Source organism: Phoca vitulina, unplaced genomic scaffold (assembly GCF_004348235.1).
Source record: "Phoca vitulina isolate PV1807 unplaced genomic scaffold, GSC_HSeal_1.0 scaffold1, whole genome shotgun sequence".
Taxonomy (NCBI): domain Eukaryota; kingdom Metazoa; phylum Chordata; class Mammalia; order Carnivora; family Phocidae; genus Phoca; species Phoca vitulina.
Genome location: NW_022589704.1, coordinates 31,959,486 through 31,983,006, shown reverse-complemented (window position 1 = coordinate 31,983,006; position 23,521 = coordinate 31,959,486). Strand labels below are relative to the sequence as shown.

Sequence of the window (23,521 nt, the reverse complement as noted above, 5' to 3'; positions counted from 1 at the left end):
GATAAATGCAGCTTTACTCAGTTTATTTTGTTGAGCTGTGCTCAATTATGTACCAAGCATTTTGAAAGCTTTGAGTTGCCTGAGTTTGGAGATAATCTTTTAGATGTTACTATATGCTGATACTTGAGCTGTGGAAGCAGATCTCTACAAGGAGAGACTTTTAAGTCACTCTTGGATATTTAGCTTGAGGAGATTCTGGATCATAAATCAGTCTGAATTAGTTGAAATTCTCTCTCTCTATAAAAAACAGCAAACACAAACATCTTCATAGATTAAGTTACCCAAAGTCTTGTGATTTCCATTCCACTAATTTGGTAAAATGCTATTTAAAAAAAAATTCATTGAAAGGAATGTAGATTACTAATATTTGACTATACACAAGCACATTCTAATTTATTATAAATTAAATATGCTTGTACATATCCAAATTATTAATATTTCTGATAACCACTGCTCCTTGGATATAACATAAAACCAAACTATATTGTACTTATCTCTTTCTTTGAAAAAGAGGATTCTGTATTAGCATAAACAGGTTCCAAGAGGCTCATTTAATAATTACTGTTTTGGCTAAGCTTTATTCAACACCCATCAGTCCTCACCCAAAGGGAGGAGAAAGTCATGCTTGGAGATTTGAAACATTATAGTTGGTGGGGAGCCTTCTCTTGCCCACTCATTTTTTGAAAGATCATCATTTTCAAGTCTAGATTTATATTCCGTGTATATAGAAGCTTGGATAGGAAATACTGAACTTTGCATAACATGTAGTTTTGTTATCAGCTTGGTACATTCTCAGTTTCAGATACACCACCTCCACCACCACCTGTGGAAGAACCAGTCTTTGATGAGTCCCCCCCTCCTCCTCCTCCCCCAGAAGATTATGAAGAGGAGGAAGCAGCTGTGGTTGAATATAGTGATCCTTATGCTGAAGAGGACCCACCGTGGGCTCCAAGATCTTACTTGGAAAAGGGTAAGTTTCAGAGGGATATCTAGAGGGATGGGAAGACACCTCTACATAGAAATGGAATTTACTGGTACTGAAGAGAACCTTATTTTTTTACTGATAGGTAAAGTTTTGCTTGCATAACCTATGCAACATCTTATTAATTTAGTTTACAATGTTCGTGATTTTTAAAAGTCACACTAATAAAATTCTGTGACTATCTGATTTTATACTGATGATTATTTATTGTTCCTACTGAACATGCTTTTTTATGAGTGGTTTCTATAAGACAAAAATTTTAAAAATAGGGTTTTTCTGGAATGCCTCAGGAAGAGGATGGTTTTTCCAAATTATTAGTTATTTTTGTGGTATCTTCTAGTAGATATTTTAGGCTAAGCATCTGCATATGAAACTTTCTTCCAAACAATAATGGTTTCTCAGTTTCTTTGCAGAGTAGTATTGGGCATTTTTTTAAGTGAAAAATTTTTCTGAATGAAACTTTTCTGACATACTTTTGGGACACAGGCTTCCAAATCTCACCAAGACTAGCTCAGAAAAAAATGTATCCTATCTTGAAATTTTCTATTAAGGAAATCAAAGTTACTCACTGGTTTTAAAAATTGACCACATTAGAATCAACTGGGGAGCTTACCCTAACAAATAGTGGACTTCCACTTTTGGCCAAGGTAAAGCAGATCAGATTTACCCTTCCTCCTAAAGCAGGAATGAATTCAGAAAAAAATATAAAAAATAATGATTTTCAGACATTGTACAACAGGCAGTGGTAGACTGTGACCCCATGATGGAGAAGGAAGTCAAACGAGGTAAACCTTTGATTGTCCTAGCTTGCTAACTAGGGGAAATTTCTGGGCCACAGTACAAGGAGGTGGAATCCAAACAGAGCCTGGAGATCTCACTGCGTAGACAAGGTAGAGATCAGTATCTTGGGAGGCCACAGAGAAGAAGTAGTTACACAAAGAGGACAGAGCTCTGGAGATCTGCAGAAGGGTCCCTGTAAGTCTTTGATTGAATACTCATCTGTGCATGTGTGTGAAGAAACTACCTGAGACTGGAGAAAGAACAACTAGAAAGAAGTATGCAAAAAAATTATTGGAAATAACAAGTCTGGGAATAGTTCATGCTCCCGAACCAGCCAGAATAGAAAGACCTTGCAATACACAAGACATAGAGAAGAGGCCTCAAAACTGTGTCCCCTTAGTGATGGGGCCAAATTAGCCCTACACTAAAGGTTGCTCTGGACTGTTCTAACAAATGCTTAAATGCAAACCTTGAAAGCATCCAACTGATTTCAAGTAACTTAATTGATCTCCAGAACAAAATCCAACATTGTTCAAAAAAGTAAAAAAAATCCAGGGCACCAAAAAGTAAGATCCACAGTGTCCAGCATCCAAAAATTTCAAGGCATGTAAAAAAGCAGGAAAATATAACTCATAACTAAAAGAAGTCAGTCAATAGAAACAAAGCTAGAAGTGACTGAGATGATGGAATTACCAGACAAGGCTGTTATATATTAGAAATGCCCATGTGTCCAAGAAAGTAAAAGAAAACATAAACACAAGAGAGAAGCAGAGTATCTTTAAAAAAAAAAAAAAAAGAAAGAAACCCACATAGAATTTCTAGAGATGAAAAATAACAGTATGTAAAGTGACACTTTCAGAAGAAAAGATCAGCAACTTGGACGATATGACAATACAAACTATCCAAAATGAGAATGGAGAAAAACCAGAAAACAGAGCAACAGATATGTGGGACAATATCAAATAGTCTTCATTTGCAGAAGATACGATTTTTTTTTTTTTAAGATTTTTTTTTATTTATTTGAGAGAGCGAGAGAGCACAAGCAGGGGGAGTAGCAGAGGGAGAGGGGGGAGCAAACTCTCCTGCTGAGCAGGGAGCCTGATGCCAGGCTTGATCCCAGGACCCTGAGATCATGACCTGAGCCAAAGGCAGACACTTTACTGACTGAGCTGCCTAGGTGCCCCAGAAGATAACGATCTTATATGTAGAAAATCCTACAAGGAATCCACAAAGAAGCTGGTAGAACTAAAAAGCGAGCTTAGCAAGATTGTAGGCTACAAAGTCAATGTGCAAAATTAATTGGATTTTATTTATTTTTTTTATTTTTTTAAAGATTGTATTTGAGAGAGAGATAGCGACAGAGATAGAGCATGAGGGGGAAGAGGGAGAGGGAGAAGCAGGCTCTCCACTGAGCAGGGAGCCCGATGCGGGGCTTGATCCCAGAATCCTGGGATCATGACCTGAGCCGAAGGCAGACGCTTAACCAACTGAGCCACCCAGGCACCCCAAATGAAGTGGATTTTTATATACGAGCAACAAACATTTGGCGATTGAAATTTACAAGACTATACCTTTTGTAGTAACATCAAAAATATGAAATACTTCAGGATAAATTTAATAAAATATATGTAAGACCTATATAATGAAAACTGTAAAACATTAAGAGAAATTAATAAAGGCCTTAAATAAATCAGGAGATATATTATGCTCTTTGATCATTATTGTTCAATAATTGGTTTTTCCCCAAATTGATCTGTAAATTGAATGCAATTTCAGTAAAAATTCCAGGAGCCATTCTTACAGAAATTGACAAGGGGATTCTAATAGTTATATGGAAATGCAAAAGATCTCAAAGAATCAAAACAGTTTTTTTTAAAAAAAGACTAATGTTGGAGGATTTAAACTAAGGCTACAGTATTCGGGACAGTGTGGTGTTGATATAAGTACAGAAATATAAATCAATAGAATACAGAATCTAGAAAAAGATCCACATACATTGTTTAACAAAGGTGTCAAGGTAATTCAGTGGGGGAAGGGTAGTGTTTTCAACGAATGTGCTATAACAATTGGATAGCCATCATTTGGGGAGCTTATATTAACAAATTGTGGTCTTCCATTTCTGGCCAAGGTAGAGCAACAGTCATCAGATTTATTCTACCTAAAACCGTTAGGAGTGAGTCCAGAAAAATTTGTGTGGTGAAGTAAAGGTAAAAAATTAATGTTCATGTACTTTCTTACCCTTATTTTACCATACACAAAAATTAACTTGAAAGGTATTTTGTTTTTTTTAAAGATTTTATTTATTTATTTGACGCAGAGAGACACAAGAGAGGGAACACAAGCAGGGGGAGTGGGAGAGGGAGAAGCAGGCTTCCTGCCGAGCAGGGAGCCCGATGCAGGGCTCGATCACAGGACCCTGAGATCATGACCTGAGCTGAAGGCAGATGCTTAACGACTGAGCCACTCAGGTGCCCCTTGAAATGTATTTTAGACCTAATGTACAACCTAAACTATACAACTTCTCAAGAAAAATATAGGAGAAAATCTTTATGTTTTGGGATTAGGAAAAAAAATTATAGAGAGCACATAAAAAATTGATAGATTGAATTTCATTAAACTTTCCTTCTTCAAAGATGCTGTAAAGAAAATAACAAGGCAAGCCTAGACTGGGAAGGATTTTTGCAAAATAACTCAGTAAGGAGGCAAACAGCTTGTAGAAAAAAAAAATTGACCACACTTCACCAATTAGATGCATGAATTGCAGATAAGCACATGAGAAGATGCTTAACATTATTAGTCATTATGGAAATGCAGATTAAAGCCACTGTGAACCAAACTAAATCCCACTACACACCCTCTAGAATGACTATGGTTAGAAACCCTGACAATACCAAGTGTTGGAGGAAGTGTGGTAGTGAAACTGGAGCTCTTAGGCTTTGCCGGTGAGAGTGCAGCATGTTTCAGCTACTTTGACAAATAGCTGTCTGTTTTCTTATGAAATTAGACATACTTGCCAACCTGATCTGGCAATCCCTTCCTACATATTTACTTAAGAGGAATGAAGATCTATGTTCATGCGAAGACTTGAACTCAAACCTTCATAGCTGCTTTATTCATAATAGCTAAAACCTGGAAACAACTCAAGTGTCTTTCAACTAGTGAATGGATAAACTAGTTGTGGGATATCCATCCATTCAATGGAATACTGTTCAGCAAAGAAAAGGAACAAATTTATTGATACAAGCAACAGTATGGATGGATTTCAAGCATTATTCTAATGAAAGAATCTAGACACTAAAGACTCATACTTCGTGATTCCATTTAAATGAAATCTAGAAGATCAGTGGTTTCCAGGGACCAATACTGGTGGGTGAGGAAATTTACATAGGGGCAAAAGGAAACTTCGGAGTGGTGGGCATGTTCTGTATGATGACTGTGGTGGTGGTGATGTATTTGTCATGTATACAGTGCATACATTTGACAAAACTCATTGAACTCTACACGTAAGTGGTTGTATTTTGTGTCTAAATTACACCTTAATAAAGCTGTTTTTAAGAAAAAAAGCCCAAAGTCCTACAGTAGGAGGGTATGGCTTTGGGCATTGACATGTTTTACAAACTCCCTACCTGATTTTAACGCTGTCCTAGATAAAGTGATGACAGTTTTCAGCTCTGAAAAACGAGCTCAGTTATTCCTTAAAAGAAGAGCACAATGAAAGAAAGGTTTGCTTTCTAAAAATGTACTCTTCAGTGAGTATGTTAAAAATCTGGAGAAATTTGTAAGAGAGGAAAGTGAGTTGCTTTCAGTCCAAGTAACTCTTTAGAGTTTAAAAGAATATGCCTGAATTGTTCTCTAAGATGTTTTTCAAAGTTTGATTTATCTGTTAAGTTCAGATCTTTTAAAACATGAAAATCAAGTAAGCTCTTTCTTACTCTTTCCGGCAAAACAAAAAGAACCAACCATGCTTTGCTTATGGTTGCTTTCTTGTTTGAATGTGCATCAAATGTTAAGGCTGCTGCCTAATGACTCATTTTGTTAGCTTAGACTGTAGGGCCTGCCTGCATCTTAGAGTCACCGAGGCAGTATTTAATATGTCTGCACCTCGAGACCTAAGAAACCAGAATCCATGGGCATGCATCGCAGGCATCAGAATTTTTTAAAGTTCTTCCGATAATTCCAAGGTTGAGGAACCACTGCCGTAGGAGGTGGTTTATCTTAACCTTTGATCACTGCTATACTAGCCAGATGGAGATAATGTGTATACGTGAGGATCTTGATTTAACCTGGATAAAGAACAGATGTTTTTATGTATTTATTATGTGCTTGGCATAATGCTAAAGTTACTACGTATGTAAGGCAATTAGTCTCCCCATTTTGCAAACTAGGAAATTGAGGTTCAAAAATAATTTATATAAAGAAAATGTTAGTGTTACAAAAAAGATAGTATATCATAATAGTTATTAATGATAATAAAAGAAGCTAACATTTATATAGATAATGTTTACTTATCATAAACAAGGCCCCTGGGCTGTATCTTGTACGTGCACTGCTTCATTTAATATAACAATGTTCTGTTGTTTTGAGGTATTAGCACTATTGTAATTCCCATTATACAGTTGAGTAAAAAGAAGCTTAGGAAAGTTAAGTATGTTCTGTAAACTTACAAGTGCTAGAGCTGGGATTTGAACTAGGTGATATAACCCTAGAGCCCACGTTCTTTTTTTTTTTTCCCTTAGAGCCCACATTCTTAACCACTGTCCTCAGCTTGATCTCAGACCTGGGATTGAGTCTTAGCTGTACTTTTTATTAGCGTTAAATTCTTCCTGGCAAACTTCAACTTATTTGTCAGTGCCCATTTTATGTCCCTTCCTTCTATCAAGCCATCTGTTCTTGTGTTCTTCCAGCTCAATGATGTGACTTCTTGGTAGAAGTATAAACCATGTATGGTAACTTATCAGATAACATTTCTGTCTTCCCAAGACTATGACAGTCCCTTGTCTTGTTCACCTTTTATCTCTAAAAATCAGCATAGATGCTCCATTAATGATTGTCAAAAAGTGAATAGGGCCATTAATTCTATCTGGGGATTCCAGAAAGCTGGTCAGACGACATGGCATTTATGGTGTGTCTTGAATGATGAGTAGGAGTTTCTCAGGCAAAGAAGAAAGATAAGAAGGGCCGTCCAGAAGGATTCACTCAGAATCCTCTGAGTGAAAGGGCATGGCGGTTTGGGATGTGGTGAGTAGTGTCACATGTAACATGGTGGGTTGTAGGGAGAGGGTGGGGTATGAGGGGAAGCGAGTTGTAATTAGTAGTGGGAAGCCTTGAATACCAGCCTGAGGTGTTTGCATTTTTTTTCTTTTTAAAAAAATCTAATGGTAGAGGGAAATTGTGGAATATTTTTAAGCAGGTTTATAAGTTCCCATGAACTTATATTTTAACTTTTTTTTTTTTTTAAGATAACCTGGTAATAGTGGAGAGTACATTAGGCAGTAAGAAAAATAGAATCGGGAAGACCAGGCTGGATACCTTCCTAAGCAAGAGATGAAGGCCTCAAGTGAGGCCATGGTGCTGAAAACCTTGTTCACATAAATAAGCAGATGCAAATGGAAGTATTTTTCATGTGGCACTGTCACTCAATTTTTTTTTAACTCCTTTAGAGTTATCTGCCAAAAATCGAATAATGTTCTGCCTTGAAAAATTATCTTTGATCATGTGTCAGCTGGTAACTCCAGTATAGTATTTCTTAAATTTTGTTAAAAGCAAAGGAACTTTGCAAACAGGTTGGGTTGATCAGTGGAGTAATTCTTTCTTAATACCACACCAGTATTTTGAATTGTCCCTTTGGCACCCAGAACTGTTCTGGACTTTAAGATAATCCACTATTAAGGATAAACAGGAAATGAGAATTTTTATGACTGATTGAAGGTATCTCCAGCAGACCAGTTTTAGGAAGCCATATATATATATATGATAATATATATATATAATATATATATATATATATATTTTTTTTAATTCCAGTATAGTTAACATACAATGTTATATTAGCTTCTGGTGTAAGGAAGTAGTATTTTTAAAGTTGAGAATCTAGAAAGTATCTCTATAAAATTATGTCACTCATATTGCTTAGAAAATCTTTAGGTACTGGGTGATAGGTGTATTCTTAAAGCCTGCTGCCCCGACTAGGGCAGTGACTGCTGATGATGGAGAAAAGTGTTTGGATTTGAGAGATTTAGGAGGTAGAATTAGCAGGACTTCTCCTCTTAATTACTTGCAGTGGGTTTGCATTTCCAGAAGCATTAAGCATGTTATCAACTCAAAGAAAAGCTAAACGATATTAGGTTGACTAGAAGTACAAAGTACTCTACATATCTTGTATTCTCTTCCATTTAGTTAAACTTCTGTGTCATCTAATTGTATTTGTATTTAGGTGTTTGGTTCTGTTTTGAGAAGTACACGCTATAAACTCTTCCGAGGCTCCTCTAAAGTATTTTCTGGTATCCTTAATAGATTACTGTAATGGCAAATATTCAGAGATTAAGAAAGCCATTTAATTTTTACTAAAGCAGGCCAGAAACAAAAATTAACTAGGGCAAGTCACACTAAATCATAAGTCCCTGTTGTTTTGTTTTCTTATTTACGTGAGGATTAAGTTTGCATGAGAAACTAACAAAGTCAGTATATACTTATCAGAATGATGGCTAGATGGAGATTTTCTTGAGTGAAGTTCTGAGTGGTATAATAAAGGTACAGAGGATCCTTTTATAAAAATAAATCTTCATGTGGAGTTGAGCAAGTTACAAGGTATCCCAAGTTAACTAAACTGTTGAGGTCTAATGATTAGCAACCAGAGATTGTCTCAGCTTTGTTACCAAATTATTTAAGCAGTGAAAATTACAGGAGGGCTGACAGGTATCTTTGTTTTCTTAAAACTCTTGGCCCATCATTGTGGATATGTTAAACTGGCATAATGCAGCCTGTGTTTTAAAAGATTATATATAGTAGACTCCCACTTTTGACACATAGAACTCGTGGGAATTCAACTGCTTATTCTACTTCATGAATAGGTATAGGTTCTAGAAAGTTGGAGATGTAAATCCGCTATTCCCTTATTCTCATTTTCTCACTTGCCTTTTATGGTGCATCTTAATGCACTAGTATAATTCGCATGTTTAAAGATACGTGTTTTTACACAATATGGTGCTTAAACAAGCTCAGCTGAAGTAGCAGCCATCTTTCCCGATTCTGGTTCAGTAAGGTATTTTCCCCTAGGCTCCTGAAGGGTAAGTTTGACTAAATATGATTTTTTTTTTCTTCCCTTTTATACTGTTTTGAACCTGACCTCTCCAAGATGGGATTTTATTGTATATAACTGGGTATTAGAAAAAAATTTTTTTAGTTTGTGTTTAGAAAGTCACTGAAGTACTGCAGCAGTTGGGAAAGGATGGATATTCATTTATTTGTTTCTGTCTTTCTGGGGATGTTATTCTTTTCATATCCTATTTTTTTTCCCCCTCTAGTTGTGGCAATTTATGATTATACAAAAGACAAGGAAGATGAGCTGTCCTTTCAGGAAGGAGCCATTATTTATGTCATCAAGAAGAATGATGATGGTTGGTATGAGGGAGTTATGAATGGAGTGACTGGGCTCTTTCCTGGGAATTATGTTGAGTCTATCATGCATTATTCTGAGTAAAGCTCAGCAGGGCTGTGTTTCCCTCACAGGAATAGTCAGGTCTTCCCAGATTATCAAAAGGCCCTGGGGATTTCCCTCCAGTGAAATGAAGGAAGGATACAAATGACACAAACTACTTATGTTTTTTTGGTTTACTCCCCAGTATTAAAAAAGCAAGCTGAATCTGAACAAATGGATCTTTCTGCCATTATTTGTACTATGCTGAGCTGTTTGGATTAAAATAAAGTGACCATTTCTAAATATGTCAGAGGTATAACAGCATATAACTCTGTAAGACAAATCAGGTTAAGACTGATTCAGAAAATCTGGGATCTTTCTCAGGAATACTGTACACCCTTGGGATTTCTCCTCCTGCAGAATCTGTGGCATTGGACGCTCTTCAGTGCCTGTGCTAGAGGGTCAGCCTCGTGGCCCTAGTGCTGTACCTTAGCCCCACACTTTCTTCCACTTGGATGAGGAGGAGAGAACTAGTATTTAAATAGCATACGTAACCATTTTTATAACTGTTTCGATGGCTTCTTTCCTCTTAACACTGTAAATTCTGCATTCTCTCAGCACTTGAGTGCACCGAGTGAGTGCTGCTGACTTGCATCCCTTCATGTTTTTCACTTTGTAGATTGAGGATGATGAAGTGAGTCCCCAGACATTGCGAGGGTGGTTAACAGTTGCTGGTTTGATTTCAATGTGCTGCGGCCGCTGCAGGAGACTGCGCTGCCACCGAGGGCTTGTGGGCCCAGACGTGTGACGTGCAGTCGCCTGGCTCCCAGACTGAAGCAGGCGAGTGAAGCTAGATGTGAGGTTCCTGAGGTTGAGACTGACCTGGAGAAAATGTTGTGCTCTAGGCATCCTAGACCTTTGCCTTAGGCACTGTTTCCAGGACTAGAATCTTGGAGGTCAGACCAGCTATTTCTTTACTTCTCTCACTATTTAGGAAGACATTCTTTCTTGGAAAATAGCAGTTATTTTCAAGTCTCTTGACAGTCACTGGGAATCAGAGGCTTGCTCCTGTGCTCCCCGAATGTTGTTAATGGCCAGTGTTACTGCTGCTGAGTTTACTTAGTTCTAGGAAAGGTAAATACTCTCCCGGTTTTTTGATTGGCTTTTGAAGTCGCTGCTCTTGGCAAGAATTTGAACCTTCTATCTTGGACTAAGAATAGTGGGATGAGAGGTTTAAGGCCAAATACTCATCTACTTACATAGATAAAAATCAAGATAATTTTGAGCGAAACAGTATTTTTTTCTGTATGTACAAGTTACAGCTTCACATTCAGTGGAGCTCGTAAGGCAGCTGGCTTTAACCATCGCTTCTTTCAGTAAAAAATACTGATGAAAGGGTCCAGGAGGGCTTGCTGCTCAGCAGCTGGATTTTGTGGTGAGGACCCAGCTCACGGGCCCAGAGCTGCCATGGGTTTGTCCCCGTCCCAGGGACTTTGCCAAGTCATTTCCCGGTGCTGGGTAAAAAGGGGAGAGAGGGGCAAGCACTGCGTTTATTTCAAATGAAGGCCTTGAACAGGATAATGTAGGTAGGGGGATCTGATTGAAAAATGAACAAGTGCACCTAGTGTATGAGGGAATTCAGATGGTGTAAGCAGAAGTTAATATTCCACTTGTAGATCTGTTTTTGGAGCACAAAACTTCATCACTATTTAACAGACCCAGATACAGGGTTCCCTTACCAAGACTTTTTGTTTTAAAGTTGCAGGGGTTTTCCCCCACACATTGCAAGGTAGCTATTTTGCGTTTAGATTTCAACATTAGCGTTCATTAACTTGCCTCCAATTCATGCTTTTGTTAGGTATTCTTGACATTCTTTGTGCTCTGTTTTCCTTTAAAGTAATGGCCCTGAGTGTCCTCTGAGCCTTCAGGTTTATTATGGACCAAGACTATCTACCTGGATAGGTTAAACTCTTCTTAGTGTTGGTGTATAACTAGGAAAACTGTTTTGAAATTTAGATGTGTTCCAGTTTTTACTTCAATAGCTTTGTGCTGAGAAAGCTTAGTGGATTTTTAAGGCAAGAGGGTATTTTGAAATCCAATATAGTATTCACAGCTCACACCTATAGAAGCAGAGAAGATAATTGTGCAAAAAAAGTTGGTGGCGGTCACCTTGCCTTTTGGACCCCTGCTGGATTGTGGCCTGCAGAAGACACTGGTGCAGTCCTTCATACTGAAGACCTGCAGCAGAGGGGGCTCCATCGGTCAGCTGACTTTTTCTATATTATTTAACACTAATGTATACAATTGTTTTAAAAATACCTGTTGGATTTTCTGCATATTTTAAATTTTTGTACAGTTTTAAATTCTATATATTGTCTTGGAAGGATGCTATGTAATGATGACGGGCCAGGCCTACAGTAATTGGAGACTTTTAATGTATGTAATATTTCACAGATTGCATGCTATTAATAGTCTGTGAAGGTAGTATTTCTTGATTTATCGTAAGTCCCCCCCCTCCCAATTTATTTTTTTTATGAACTACAGGATGGTTGGTAGTAGGAATTCCAAATGAATGCAGAAATCTTACAGGATACATAATATTGTGGCAAAGATGATCCAAGTCTAAAATCTGCTGACTTGTAAGCAACCATTTTAACAGGATAGAGGGAATCTAATGGGAGAGGGGATTTTTTATCCTTCTGAAGTGCTTTTCCTTAAAGTAAAAGTGACTGAAGTCTCTCTCCCCCTCCCACCCCCCACTTTTGGTACTAGTATTTGAAAGGCCCGGGGGAGATGAATGAAAATCACTTTCTTGTTGACCTTATGGCTAATAAGGCAATAAATCAAAAACCAAAATAGTGTCAAGATCTAGACCTGAGAGATTCAGCCCCTGCTGTATTTGGAGTAAATATGATTCTTTGAAGATGTCTTGTTCAGTATTCTCCATTTTTTGGCTACCTGCTTTCTCTCTCCCTCAGGGGCACCTGCTGTTCCCATCTTAGGGGTGGCAAGGGCCTGCTACTTTTGCTGTGTTCCTAGAAGTCACTAGGTGAGACTTTCTTATCCCTCGCTTTCTTTCCCCCCATCCTGCTGCTGTTTCTTACCCAGCTAGACAGAAGGTTTATGCATCTTTACAGTGATGTCTGTGATGGAGCTGTGCTCCCTAGCAGTTTTATGTTGATTACAGATGATTACTTAGGATTTTTCTGCTTGAGAGGCATCAAAATGACGGTAGTTTTGCTTTTATCCTTTTGTGTTCATTTTCTTTTAGCAGGTACCTTTCTGCATTAAGAACTGTTCCTTTATTTTTAAATTACCTTTTCTCCTCAGTGGAGAGAGCATGATATGTTCTGAAGGCCACCTTTCCCTTGGAAAAGGGTTTGATGAAGGATTTGGCAGGTGACTGCCAAGTCTTCGAAAAGAATGGGGATCTGAATCACTTCCCATCTGTTCACTTCTGAACTTCTTTGGCCAGGAACTCCTGACTGGTGTTAAGGTGATTTCCCTTCCATGATTTACTTAGAATCCTAGAATTTTAGAGCTACATGAGATTTAAAAAATTTTAGTTCATTTTAACTGATGAGGTTAGATGTTTTATTTCAGATAACAGCTAGTTAACAACAAACAGTAGAGTTCCTGACTCAACGCCTGTACTTTTTCTACAGCTGTCTTAATTGAATATGCTGTATGTTTCTTTAAAAATTACGAGTGCTACTTGATGTCTTCAGGAAGATACTTGAAAAGATATGCTGTTTCGATAAATTCCATCAGTATTCAAACTGTTTAAAGGAATGTACTAAAGCACAACTTAATTAGTGAAAATTATCTTCATGTTAACCCTTCTACTACTCCACTCAGTACTATGTAGCAAAAATAAGTTACCTGATTTCAGCACTGGCAGGAGCACAGCAAAGAGCCTTAGTTGAGAGAGCCTTATAAAACAGTACTTTTACGGAGGCATTGTGCTCATAACCTTACGTTTACTTTATTCCTGTTTCTTTTTGAGAATTTCATAAACCTTAAAAAAAACTGACAAATGAAACGATAGGGCCTAGCTGTGTATAAATGATCCTTGCTCAATATCTTGAGATTTTTTTGTAAAACACAAACACGAAAAGCTTATTTTCACATTACAATGGAAATGTCTTTTGCAACTTCAGAATTCTATGGAAAAGCAGTTTTTCATATTTTGTGTCCATGCATCTTTTTTCTTAAAATGGTTTATAAAAAAGAATGTTAAACAACTTGTGATCTGGCCAGTTGTATTTTTAAGCTCCTGCAGGGAGGGTTGGTATCCTGAGTTGAGTAGCAATCATGCAGGAAAACTTGAGGGAGCAGTCTGTTGCCAGTAATGTTTCTCGTGTGTGCCATTAAGCCACCTCCAGCTGAGTGGGGGAATCTTCACTTTTTAATTTCGAAATTGTATTTGAAATTGTTGCTGTGTACTAAGAACTTGACCTAAATAAAATTCTACAAAGTATGTCCAAATGTCTTGTGAATGTTTTTATGCAAGTAACCAAAGAGGTTACTAAGGTGGTAAATCGAAGTGTATTGGAGAGAATCCTTCCCTGTTGCTCTAATCTGAGGGTTTTCTGATCACTTGCCCCTAAATACAATTTTTTTAATACAAAAAGGAGAGGGTTTTTTTTTGCCCTCGTTTGACAAAAGATAGTGATTTGTAAATACGTTATAAATACACATTTATACATACCTGGACATGGCAGGCCAACACATAATTGTTGTGATACCAAAGCTTTGAAACAAAAAGCATCCCATTTTGGATCTGGTTGTACTTTGTTTGTTTAAAGAAGAAAATCTTAGTTTCAATAGGCAAAGCTTTTTTTCTCCTCTGTTGGTACAAACTAAAAGTTAACCAGTTGAACATATCAAATTGTAGTTTACCTTCCCACTTAATTTGTTCTTACTGCACAGCTTATTTATGGGCACCCCAACATAAACAGCCAAAACCAATTTCTTAAGGATGCCGATCCACAAACAGTCAAGTCCCCTTGTTTAAATGAAATCTATGTATTCTTTTTATTAAGGATTGGGTAAGCGGACATAATGAAAACACAAAACAAAACAAATTTACACTGTATGACTACTGTCCTAAGCCGTTACAATAGTTCACCGACAGTAACTGGTAGAGTAATTTGGAAAATAACTTAATCCAGCAGTAGAACAAAAAAAACATCGTCAGTAGTACTGAATATATCTCTCTCTCATATATATATCTATATATAATCTATATATAGGTTTGCACAATCAGGGAGCAAGGCACATAATGAAATGAGAGCGTACATTTAAGCAGAAGAAAACAGCAACAAAGCTGAAAGAAAAATAATTGTAACTTCACCTTTACCGAGCTGTGCATAATCATAATCTTGAATAATGTTCTCTATTAGGTACTTTATAATGCAGTTAGTTCCTTTTGCCTTCTTTTCATGCTTTAAAAAACTATATTCCTACATTGTATCTATTTATTTATGGCAAAGCTCCCACAGCCTAGATAACAGTGTAAGCCTTGACTCCATTTTTTCAAGAAATGGGAAAAGGAGCAATCCCAGTTAAATATGTGCAACTTTCCTTTAAAACAGTAAACAGTGTTTTTACAACATTTAGCACAAGCTAATGATACTGTGAATGTACAGTTCTATAAAAGGAGTTCACTAGTGGCGAATGATAAAATTAAGCAAAATCATTTGAAACATTCCAGTTAACGCTTATTTTCTAGGAGGGATTATTTACAAGTAGAAAAAAAATATATAGGAAGTAGGAAACATGAAAAATGGCAGTTTTTGGTATTAGGTTACAATAAATCTGACAACAATGGACAGTTCCCAAAATGCAAAGACTTTCTGTAAGTGCTGCAAGCATGTTCTGCCTAAGAAGAGGTTGAGGCTTCAGCAGTTAAGAGCTTGGTATTAATAGCCATCCGTGATCAACAGGGTCACTTCTGAACTTAGCTATCTTTTAATATGTAGTAATCGCCATCACCCTGACTCGACTCACTTCTCTAAATGTCTTTGGTAGAAAGCGGCCAGACCCCATTCAGGTAGATGAAAGCCATCTCTTGTGAGACAGACACTTTCTCTATTTCTGCGCAAACTACAAATACTCATCTTCCTTCTCTTTCATTAGCACCTCAAAGTTTGCTTGTTGGATATTTTTTAAATGCTATTCCTCCAAAAGAGTTCAAGGCACTGGGGATTGTAGCAGATAGTGTCTTCTCTTCAGCAAAGAGCAAATTGGAGATTTTTTCCCTTAACGTGTTTATCAAGTATATTGTTATTATTTAGCAAATTTATTCTACAGCTTAATTTCAGGTTTCTTTTACATATAGACCTTCCGAGGGCAGAGTAAGAACAGAGCACTTGTTTAGCTGGAGGGATAGACTGGTTAAAAGTGTAGAAATGTTCTATTGAATTTTTAAAGGAAAATAAATCTTAAAAAAATACGATATTTCATTGTACTTGCATCTCTCTGTGCATCAAATCTCAACTTGGTGAGTGAGCACATATTCCTGTCGGGCTAAGGATAACACCCACATTGATGTAAAGTGTACAAGCAAAAGTCAAAAGTGCCAAAAGGTCCTGGCAACCTAAGAGGGAGTTTTAGAAACAGACATCTTCTCATCAAGTGTATAAATCCAAATTATTATACCTACTTAAAGCAAGTCATTACACCTATAATCATACAGGGCCATACAGGTTTAACTGGTCTGAACTTGAATAAAATCTGAGACACTGTTACCAGTTGTAATTTGTTAGCTCTTGAAGGTATATGAAAAATTAACATAAAACTAGGGAAAAGGTTTTTTTAAATTCACCTCGTGTTTGTAACAAATTGCTTTTAGCAGAAGAAAAAAAGGTGACAAAGGGTTCTGTTGGTGGCTTGACAGTCAAATAAAACCGGTCCATACCGTTACCTTTTTTTTCCAGGCTATTTCGTAACCTTACATCCTTGACACAAGCTTATTAGCGGTTGTATTCTCCCAGAAGAGCAGCTTCTGAAACTAACTGGATGCACAGCTCCTGTTAATCTTGATCTCAGTTGTCCCTGTATTGGAGTTATTTATTCATGATCTCCCAATTTTGTCTAAACTTTCTTGATAAACTCAGCATTGTTTTTAGTGGCAAGTAAAATTTCACACACAGAGAGGACTTCCCAGATAGTTCACGGCCCTTAGCACAGTATGCCGTCAGTGGGCGGGAGCACTTTCATTTTAGAGAGCTGTAAAACACCATCACGTCTACATTACTTTGACATTTTCTGATGAAAATTATTTCCTATAATTTTTAAGTCGCCAATCTTTCTTTCTCATCTTAAAAAGTCCCAGAAATTAAAAAAAAATCCAATTTACAGTTAGGTGCGTACCTATAAAATAAGAATACCTACCCTAAGGGAATATTATAGCAGCTGAAGAAATAATGTGTTTGAGTAGTAAAAACCCAGCTGAATAAAATTTCAATACAGAAGAGTCTAGCATTTATATTCTTACCTAGAACCTATGTCATTTTTTTTTTCAAGATTTTATTTATTTGACAGAGACAGCGAGAGAGGGAACACAAGCAGGGGGAGTGGGAGAGGGAAAAGCAGGCTTCCTGTGGAGCAGGGAGCCCGACGCGGGGCTTGATCCCAGGACCCTGGGATCAGGACCTGAGCCGAAGGCAGACGCTTAACGACTGAGCCACCCAGGCGCCCCTATGTCTGTTTTATTAACAGAATAGGCTCTGCTGCCCTTCAGAGTTAGTACCCAAACCTTAAGCACAGGGTGATCACCAATTCTGAAATGACCTGTGGTAGAAGTGGAGGGTGTCACTAATTAACCAAGTCACTAGCTGAAACAGGCACCTGTTTGCACTGCCCTCAACAGCACGCTATTCACTTCTCAGTACAGCCAAGTCAGCTGCCCAGATGTTCTTCTCTGAGCAGAAGCAGATACATGGGGTTGGAAGAGCTACTGAGCAGACAGCAGTGGAAGAAGGAAGGCACAGTCCTAGTGTCCTCCGGCAGTCCATGTTCTCCAACAACACACCAGAGAGAAGTTCCAAAAGTAACAGAGTCGTCTCAAAAGAACCCCACACAACTTCATCCCAACAAAAATCCCACTAGGGAGTAGAAAGCTAGAAGTATAATCTAATGTATTATTTTGTGGGGTTCTTTGATTCAGTGTTTCACATAAAACAAATGGGGAAAAGTTGATTAATAATAGCCTTTTCTGTCCTTGGAGAAGCGTAAAGGAAAACAACCTGCTGTAGACAAGCCATGGGATTCGGGTATAAATGGCACAGCTCTCTCCTTGGTGCTGTAAGCGTTCTAAAGGATGTCTGCTCTTTCAGGGAAGTGGTAACGCGGGAGCATCGGTTCGGATGGCTCTCAGGACTGACACAAGCCAAGAAGTCCTAGGGAACCCCACACTGACTAAAGCAAGGGTGCATCTTAGGGCCCAAATCATGGGTGAAGGAAGACTGAGGGAATATTACTGTTTTTCCCCTCCAGGAAAGTTGAAGTCCACCTTCATATAAAATAAAGACCATCACCACCACAAAAACCCTAGTGATGAATATTTCTATCACTGGATTCCTATTACTCACTTTACCTGACAAATAAGGGTGATCCTTAGAATATAAAGCTGCAGGCAGCAGGCAGAACTGTGGGAAATTACTTCACTCCTGAGTTACAGCGGAGCTTGGCCGTCTGTGCTCAACCATTACCGAAACTGCTGTGCATGCTTAAATTAACAATGCCGATGTGTTAATGGTCACTTCATAAGCCTAAGAATATCAAGCACACAAAGTTTGAGAACAAATGAGAAGATCCAAAAAGTATCTTTTAAAGAGCAGGGCTTTAAAAAATGCACAGTGGTACATATTCTTATTGCTCTGTAAGCACATGAACTGCTGAATGATATCCTAGACATGTAGGCAATGGAGAGGCGCCACTTCATATTCTCTCTGATGCAGTCCTTTTTTTGGAGGTGGGTTTATAGGAGTATCTTGTGTATACAGTACAACTTTTGCTTATTCTTAAATTCTTTACTATCTCTGCCCCACTGCACTGACTTCACTTTTTTCTTATGGGACAATGTCAAAGATTTTTGCAGGCTGCACTGGTAATTCTGATTCACGACAGGTAGAGACTTGGATTACAAGATGTGCTCATTTATCACCGCTGGGATGGCTAGTTTTTATTGTTTAAGAGCAGCTCTGAGATTGCATTTTATTTGTAATGGCCACTTCATCATCATAAACTGATGAGACAGTACATATTTCTCTCAGATACCAAGGAAAATTCACAGAACAGCAACAACAACAAAGGCGTTAGGCGTGGTGTGAAGCAGAGAGAATGCAGTGGGTCATTAGAGCAATGATTCCATTTTACACCAAACTGCACGTGCATAATATGTAATGTCACTCACTGTACTTGGACTACACTACTCCACCTGAACACCCGGGGACCTGGACATATCTCCACAACCAGGCCACAGCAAGCAAGAGTCCGAGTGTGCTCTAGTAGCTAAAGATGGAATGGTCACAAACCTCCCTTTCCCCCTCCCTCTGGGAGAGTCCTGTACTCCAGTGGATTCTCTGTTCTACACCACAGTCCATACACAACCCGACAAATGGTACCTGCACAGGGGGCAGGCCTGCTCTTTCCTAATCACCCATTCTAGAGTGACACACAAAAAAGACGCAATCAGAAGCTAATTTTGTTTTTGTAATGATGCACTGTATCGGACATGGGATGTGTATATTTGATATAGCAATTGTCTACAGATCTCTACTACCAACATCTACCTAAAGCACACACTATAACTGGTGACCCAAAGACATACCGGGACAGAGCATTCCAGGGGTACTGTGTCAGATATTCTCTTACGACAAATCAAAACAAGAATCACGAAGCCAAGCTTGATGAGGCTTCGCAAAGCTCGTGAAAAAGATACCAACAGTACAAAAAGAACTCTCCAGGATTACAGTACTAAATTATCCATGTATTGTAGGCGAAGAGCTTACCTGTGACAGAACACATCCTAGGTACAGGTGGGATCATGGCGGCACTACAACTAGAATGGTTTAGTTACATCGTGTGTTTACTTCCTATCCACAACCATGGACGGACACAGCATCTGTGGGAACTTCCCCATTCTGGGCTAGTGACCCACCCATGATGCTGACAGTTTCCTGATTTAAAGTGCCCCTTCAGGTATAAGTGATGAAGTGTCAGCCAAGCAGTTCGAACTTCAGCCAACTGGGGAAAAAACCAACATCAAAGTCCCATCGATACACCAAACATTCTGCTGTCTTCTCAAACTGAGAAACAGCACATAATACATCTATTCCTTAATATATAATACACAACATGCACAGAGAGGCTGCACATGAACACTTATAAAATGCCTTCTAAGTCAGTCATTAGAAGTTTTTGGTCCAATCCACATGATAGATAACAGAAATCCTAAGGGACAGGACACACATCCCCTTCCATGCCTCTTCCACCCAAAATACACAAACCCATATTCAGGTTAGGAGAGAAAAGGAATAAATAGACTCACTCTCAGCTCTATATATACATATACACATACATATATGTATACATATATATACATACACATAAACACACTATCTATGTATAGCTATGTGTGTCCACGCACACGTACACACACACACAGCTGGGTACTACCTGAATAACAACAACATCATACTAGGAGGCTCTGAACACCAGAATTCATAGGTGATCAGGTGAGCTGATTGTAGAACTGATTACAGATACCACGAAAATAAAGTCCTACGGTAGCTACTACCAGTCTCTCGAGAGCTTGGTGTTCTGGTCTCTTTTGGGGGGTGCGGGAGGGGGTCCTCTCCGCAATGTTGCATAGCCCGATATATGACTACCTCCGTAACCGGCCTTCTGTTGATCAGAAAGCAGTTCCGGGGGGGGCGGCGGCAATGCCATATCATCCATGGTGGCTGTGGGCTCTGCCCTGGACATGCGGGAGGAGGAGAGCGAGCCGTGCCGGGTGATGGACTTCCGTTGCAGTGTCCTGTTGAGGTCAGCGAGGAATCCAGGCTGGACACTAAGGCCGGACTTGGGAGAGGTGGGCACTTGTGGCACAACTGTGGCCATTGCTGGCTGCTCAGAGATCTCTGCTTGAGTGAGGCGGGTGCTGTCATTCCGTTTGGGTCGTGTGGGTGGAGGGGCCTTCTTCGCCGATGTTTTGGACCATGGCTGTGGTTGAGGATTAACGACTGCCACTTTTGGAGAGGTGTTTCCCGAGAATACAGCTGGAATCTCTATGGGGGGCAGAGGAAGCTCTATTTCAGGTGGAGGGGGTGGAAAGTCGGAATCGGATGGAGGAGAAGGAAATTCTACCACAGAGTCCTTTCCGCGCCCACTCAGGACAGATGCTTTTGTCGACACACACCCTTGTTGGAGAACTCCGGGAAGGTTAACTCCAGAAAGATTTAGTTTTCCGGGTTTGGGGGGTGCCGCCGGAGGTGGTGGGGTCTCTTTGCTGGGAGATCCTGAGGGTTCTGCTGACGATGCAAACTTGCTCACTAGACTGTCTACTGAGGGTCTCTTGGGCTCAGGGTGCTCGGTGCAACTGCTGGACTTAATGCTGGAGTTTCGCTGTGGGGTTGGGGGAGGTTTCTTTGCCCCGGGGCTGGATGTCTTACTGGTCTTTTTGCCTGGAGATCCACTTTTGTCGGAGGCAGGAGAAGCTGAGGGTGTAGCTGTCAGGGGTGGTGGGACCAGGGCCGGTGGAGGAGGAGGAGGAGGGGGCGGAGGGGGGGGAGGAGGAGGGGGAAACACCAGGCTGCTCTCAGGAGGAGGAGGAGGGAAATCCGGAGAGGGGACAGGGATAGAGCTGGGCTGCCACTTGGGTTTCGCTTTCACAGCAGGAGGGGACTGTGGGGCCACATTTGCGGAGGGAGGCCTGAAGGGCTGCTCCACAGGAGGAGGGGCTGGAGGGGGCGGAAACTGGCTGGCTATCTGCTTCACGACTGAGGGCACGGGAGACAGCGGAGAGGGAGGTGGTTTTACGCAGAAGCTCTGCTGCTTGGGTAACGTGGGTGGGGGGACTGGGCCAGGAGGAGCAGGGGAAGAGGGTGGGATATGGGACACAGGAAAAGCCGGCTGCTTTTTTGCTGGGGGGGCTGGAGGAGTAGGTGTGGGTGGCACAGCTTGTGTCATAACAGGGGGCACGGTCTTGGTGCTGGTTGGTGGGGGCATTGTCACAAGGGGTTTGGGGGGCGCTTGGGGAGGAAGGGGTGTAGGGACAGGAGGGGGTGGTGGTGGCGTCAGAGGGGCCACTTGAGTGGCATGCTGAACGTGATGAATCTTCAGTGGAGGAGGTGGAGGGCTGAACTGTGGGAGGGACGGGGTGCAGGGTGCCGGTTTGAGCTGGGCCATAGCTGAGCCCGGGGTGGGGGGTGGGGGTGGGGGCGGGGGTGGGGGAACGACCCCACTGGGGGGCACCAGAATCTGAGGCTTTCCTGACTGGGAGGTGGAGGCCAGAGACTGTATCACTGAGGGCGGCGGAGGCTTAAATAGGGGTCCTGAGTGCTGAGAAGCGTTCTGCAGCCTGGTTATTGTGCTGTACTTGACGAACATGGTGGCTGCTGAGCCAGCAGAAGGTGCCGATTGGCTGGGCAGAGGTGGGGGAGGTGGGGGTGGCGGAGGGGGGGGCGGGGGCGGGGGCGGGGGGGGGGGTGGGAGAGGCGGGGAAGGCTGTGAGGCAGTGTAGGGGGTGACCAGCTTGGGCTGTGGGGATAAAGGGGGCATAAGTGAAGTGTAGGGTCGATTCATAGACTCCATTCTGGCCTAAAAGGAGCATAAACGGGGGGGAGGTGGGAGAGAGAAAACACAACAAACACAACAGTTACAGAGGTAAGCTTTGCGTCAAACTAAACAAGGAATCTGGGACATGGGAGAAAGGACTCTGCAGTGGGACAATGTCAGGAAGGTGAAATCAGACTCCCTGGGCACCAAGGGTACAGGGAATTTGCTCACCCAGCAATACTCTCAAGTGGCAAGACTGCCTAACAATCTAGGGAAAACGTCCTGCTGATCAGTGGCGGGTTGTCTGATCTCCGAGCCCTGACTTTCCCACACCTGCCACGAACAGGAGCCCCCGTGGGGGGACCTCTGTGCACTGACCCCCCCGGACTGTGGCAAGCGGAGACGTGATGGCTCGAGTTCACCTTTCAGTCCATGGCCGCATCCACATCAAGCAGATGCCATAACTGGGTTTAGGAGTGCTGGTGGAGGGCCTCCCGAGGAGTGAGGACGGCTGTGTGATGCTAGCAAGCTGACACGGGAGAACATGAGAATGTTCAGCAGGGCGTGCACAGTCACACGGGAATGAATGAGCTTGACACACACACTCGTGTTCGTGTGAGACACTTGCATCCAACATGCACAGAAGTCCAGCAATGCAGGTAAAGGGGGGGCATTCTTTACATTTGTTTTACTGGAAAATACATAAAGAAATGCTTTATAAACATTACAGCAAAAGATTATAAAAATACCATACAGAAAAAGCCAGGAGAAAATGAGGGGAAACCTTAGAAAACTAAAGGAAATATATCAAGGAATGGCAGCTAGAGTTTGCCAACAACCTGCTGACCAGCCCCTCGGGCACCTCTGGCACTGCCCAGGTTACCACATCTGGTCATCTGTGTCATGGAGCCACTCATGCATGAATGTGGTTCAAGTACTTTTGAAAAGAGCAAAGGAAGGGCCCTTGATTTAATAAAGCTTGGGCACGTGTTTTAGGTTCTTTGAACAGACTCTGAGGATCCAAGATAAACCATTTGTTTTCAAACTACAAATGACATCTAATTAGCATCAAGAACGCTCAGGTTAGTAGACTAGAAGGCTCAGGACGGGGCTGAATTCTAATGCCCACCAGGACACTCACATGTTTCTTTAAAAATTGCACAAAGTAAAAGCATTAGTCTGCGAGACTTGGTTACAGGAGTCACCCAGGTTAATGTGTTTCCAAAAAACAGCCCCTGACCTTAACTTGACCCTGTCTTGGCTGCTGCAGGGGTGCAGACCTCAGCCGTGCTGGCCTTCTCATTTGGCACCTGAGGCTGAGGTAACAGAAGAAACAC

At 40.7% G+C, this 23,521-nt stretch overlaps 2 protein-coding genes across 32 annotated transcripts in view; one reads left to right on the top strand and one right to left on the bottom strand.

Moving 5' to 3' along the window:
- Nucleotides 1-16,977, top strand: part of ABI2 (abl interactor 2) — a 123,501-nt gene extending 106,524 nt beyond the window's left edge. For all 27 annotated transcript variants that reach the window (XM_032404078.1, XM_032404069.1, XM_032404213.1 and 24 more), the window contains 2 exons: nt 797-970; nt 9,286-16,977. In XM_032404078.1, coding sequence (XP_032259969.1) covers nt 797-970; nt 9,286-9,461 — 350 coding nt within the window. In that variant the 3' untranslated portion in view covers nt 9,462-16,977. The remainder of the gene's footprint in view (nt 1-796; nt 971-9,285) is intronic.
- Nucleotides 16,978-17,041: 64 nt separating this feature from the next.
- The window catches only part of RAPH1 (Ras association (RalGDS/AF-6) and pleckstrin homology domains 1), a 90,086-nt gene continuing 83,606 nt past the window's right edge, over nt 17,042-23,521 (bottom strand). For all 5 annotated transcript variants that reach the window (XM_032403981.1, XM_032403972.1, XM_032403989.1 and 2 more), the window contains exon 14: nt 17,042-22,226. In XM_032403981.1, the coding sequence (XP_032259872.1) occupies nt 20,202-22,226 (2,025 nt within the window). In that variant the 3' untranslated portion in view covers nt 17,042-20,201. The remainder of the gene's footprint in view (nt 22,227-23,521) is intronic.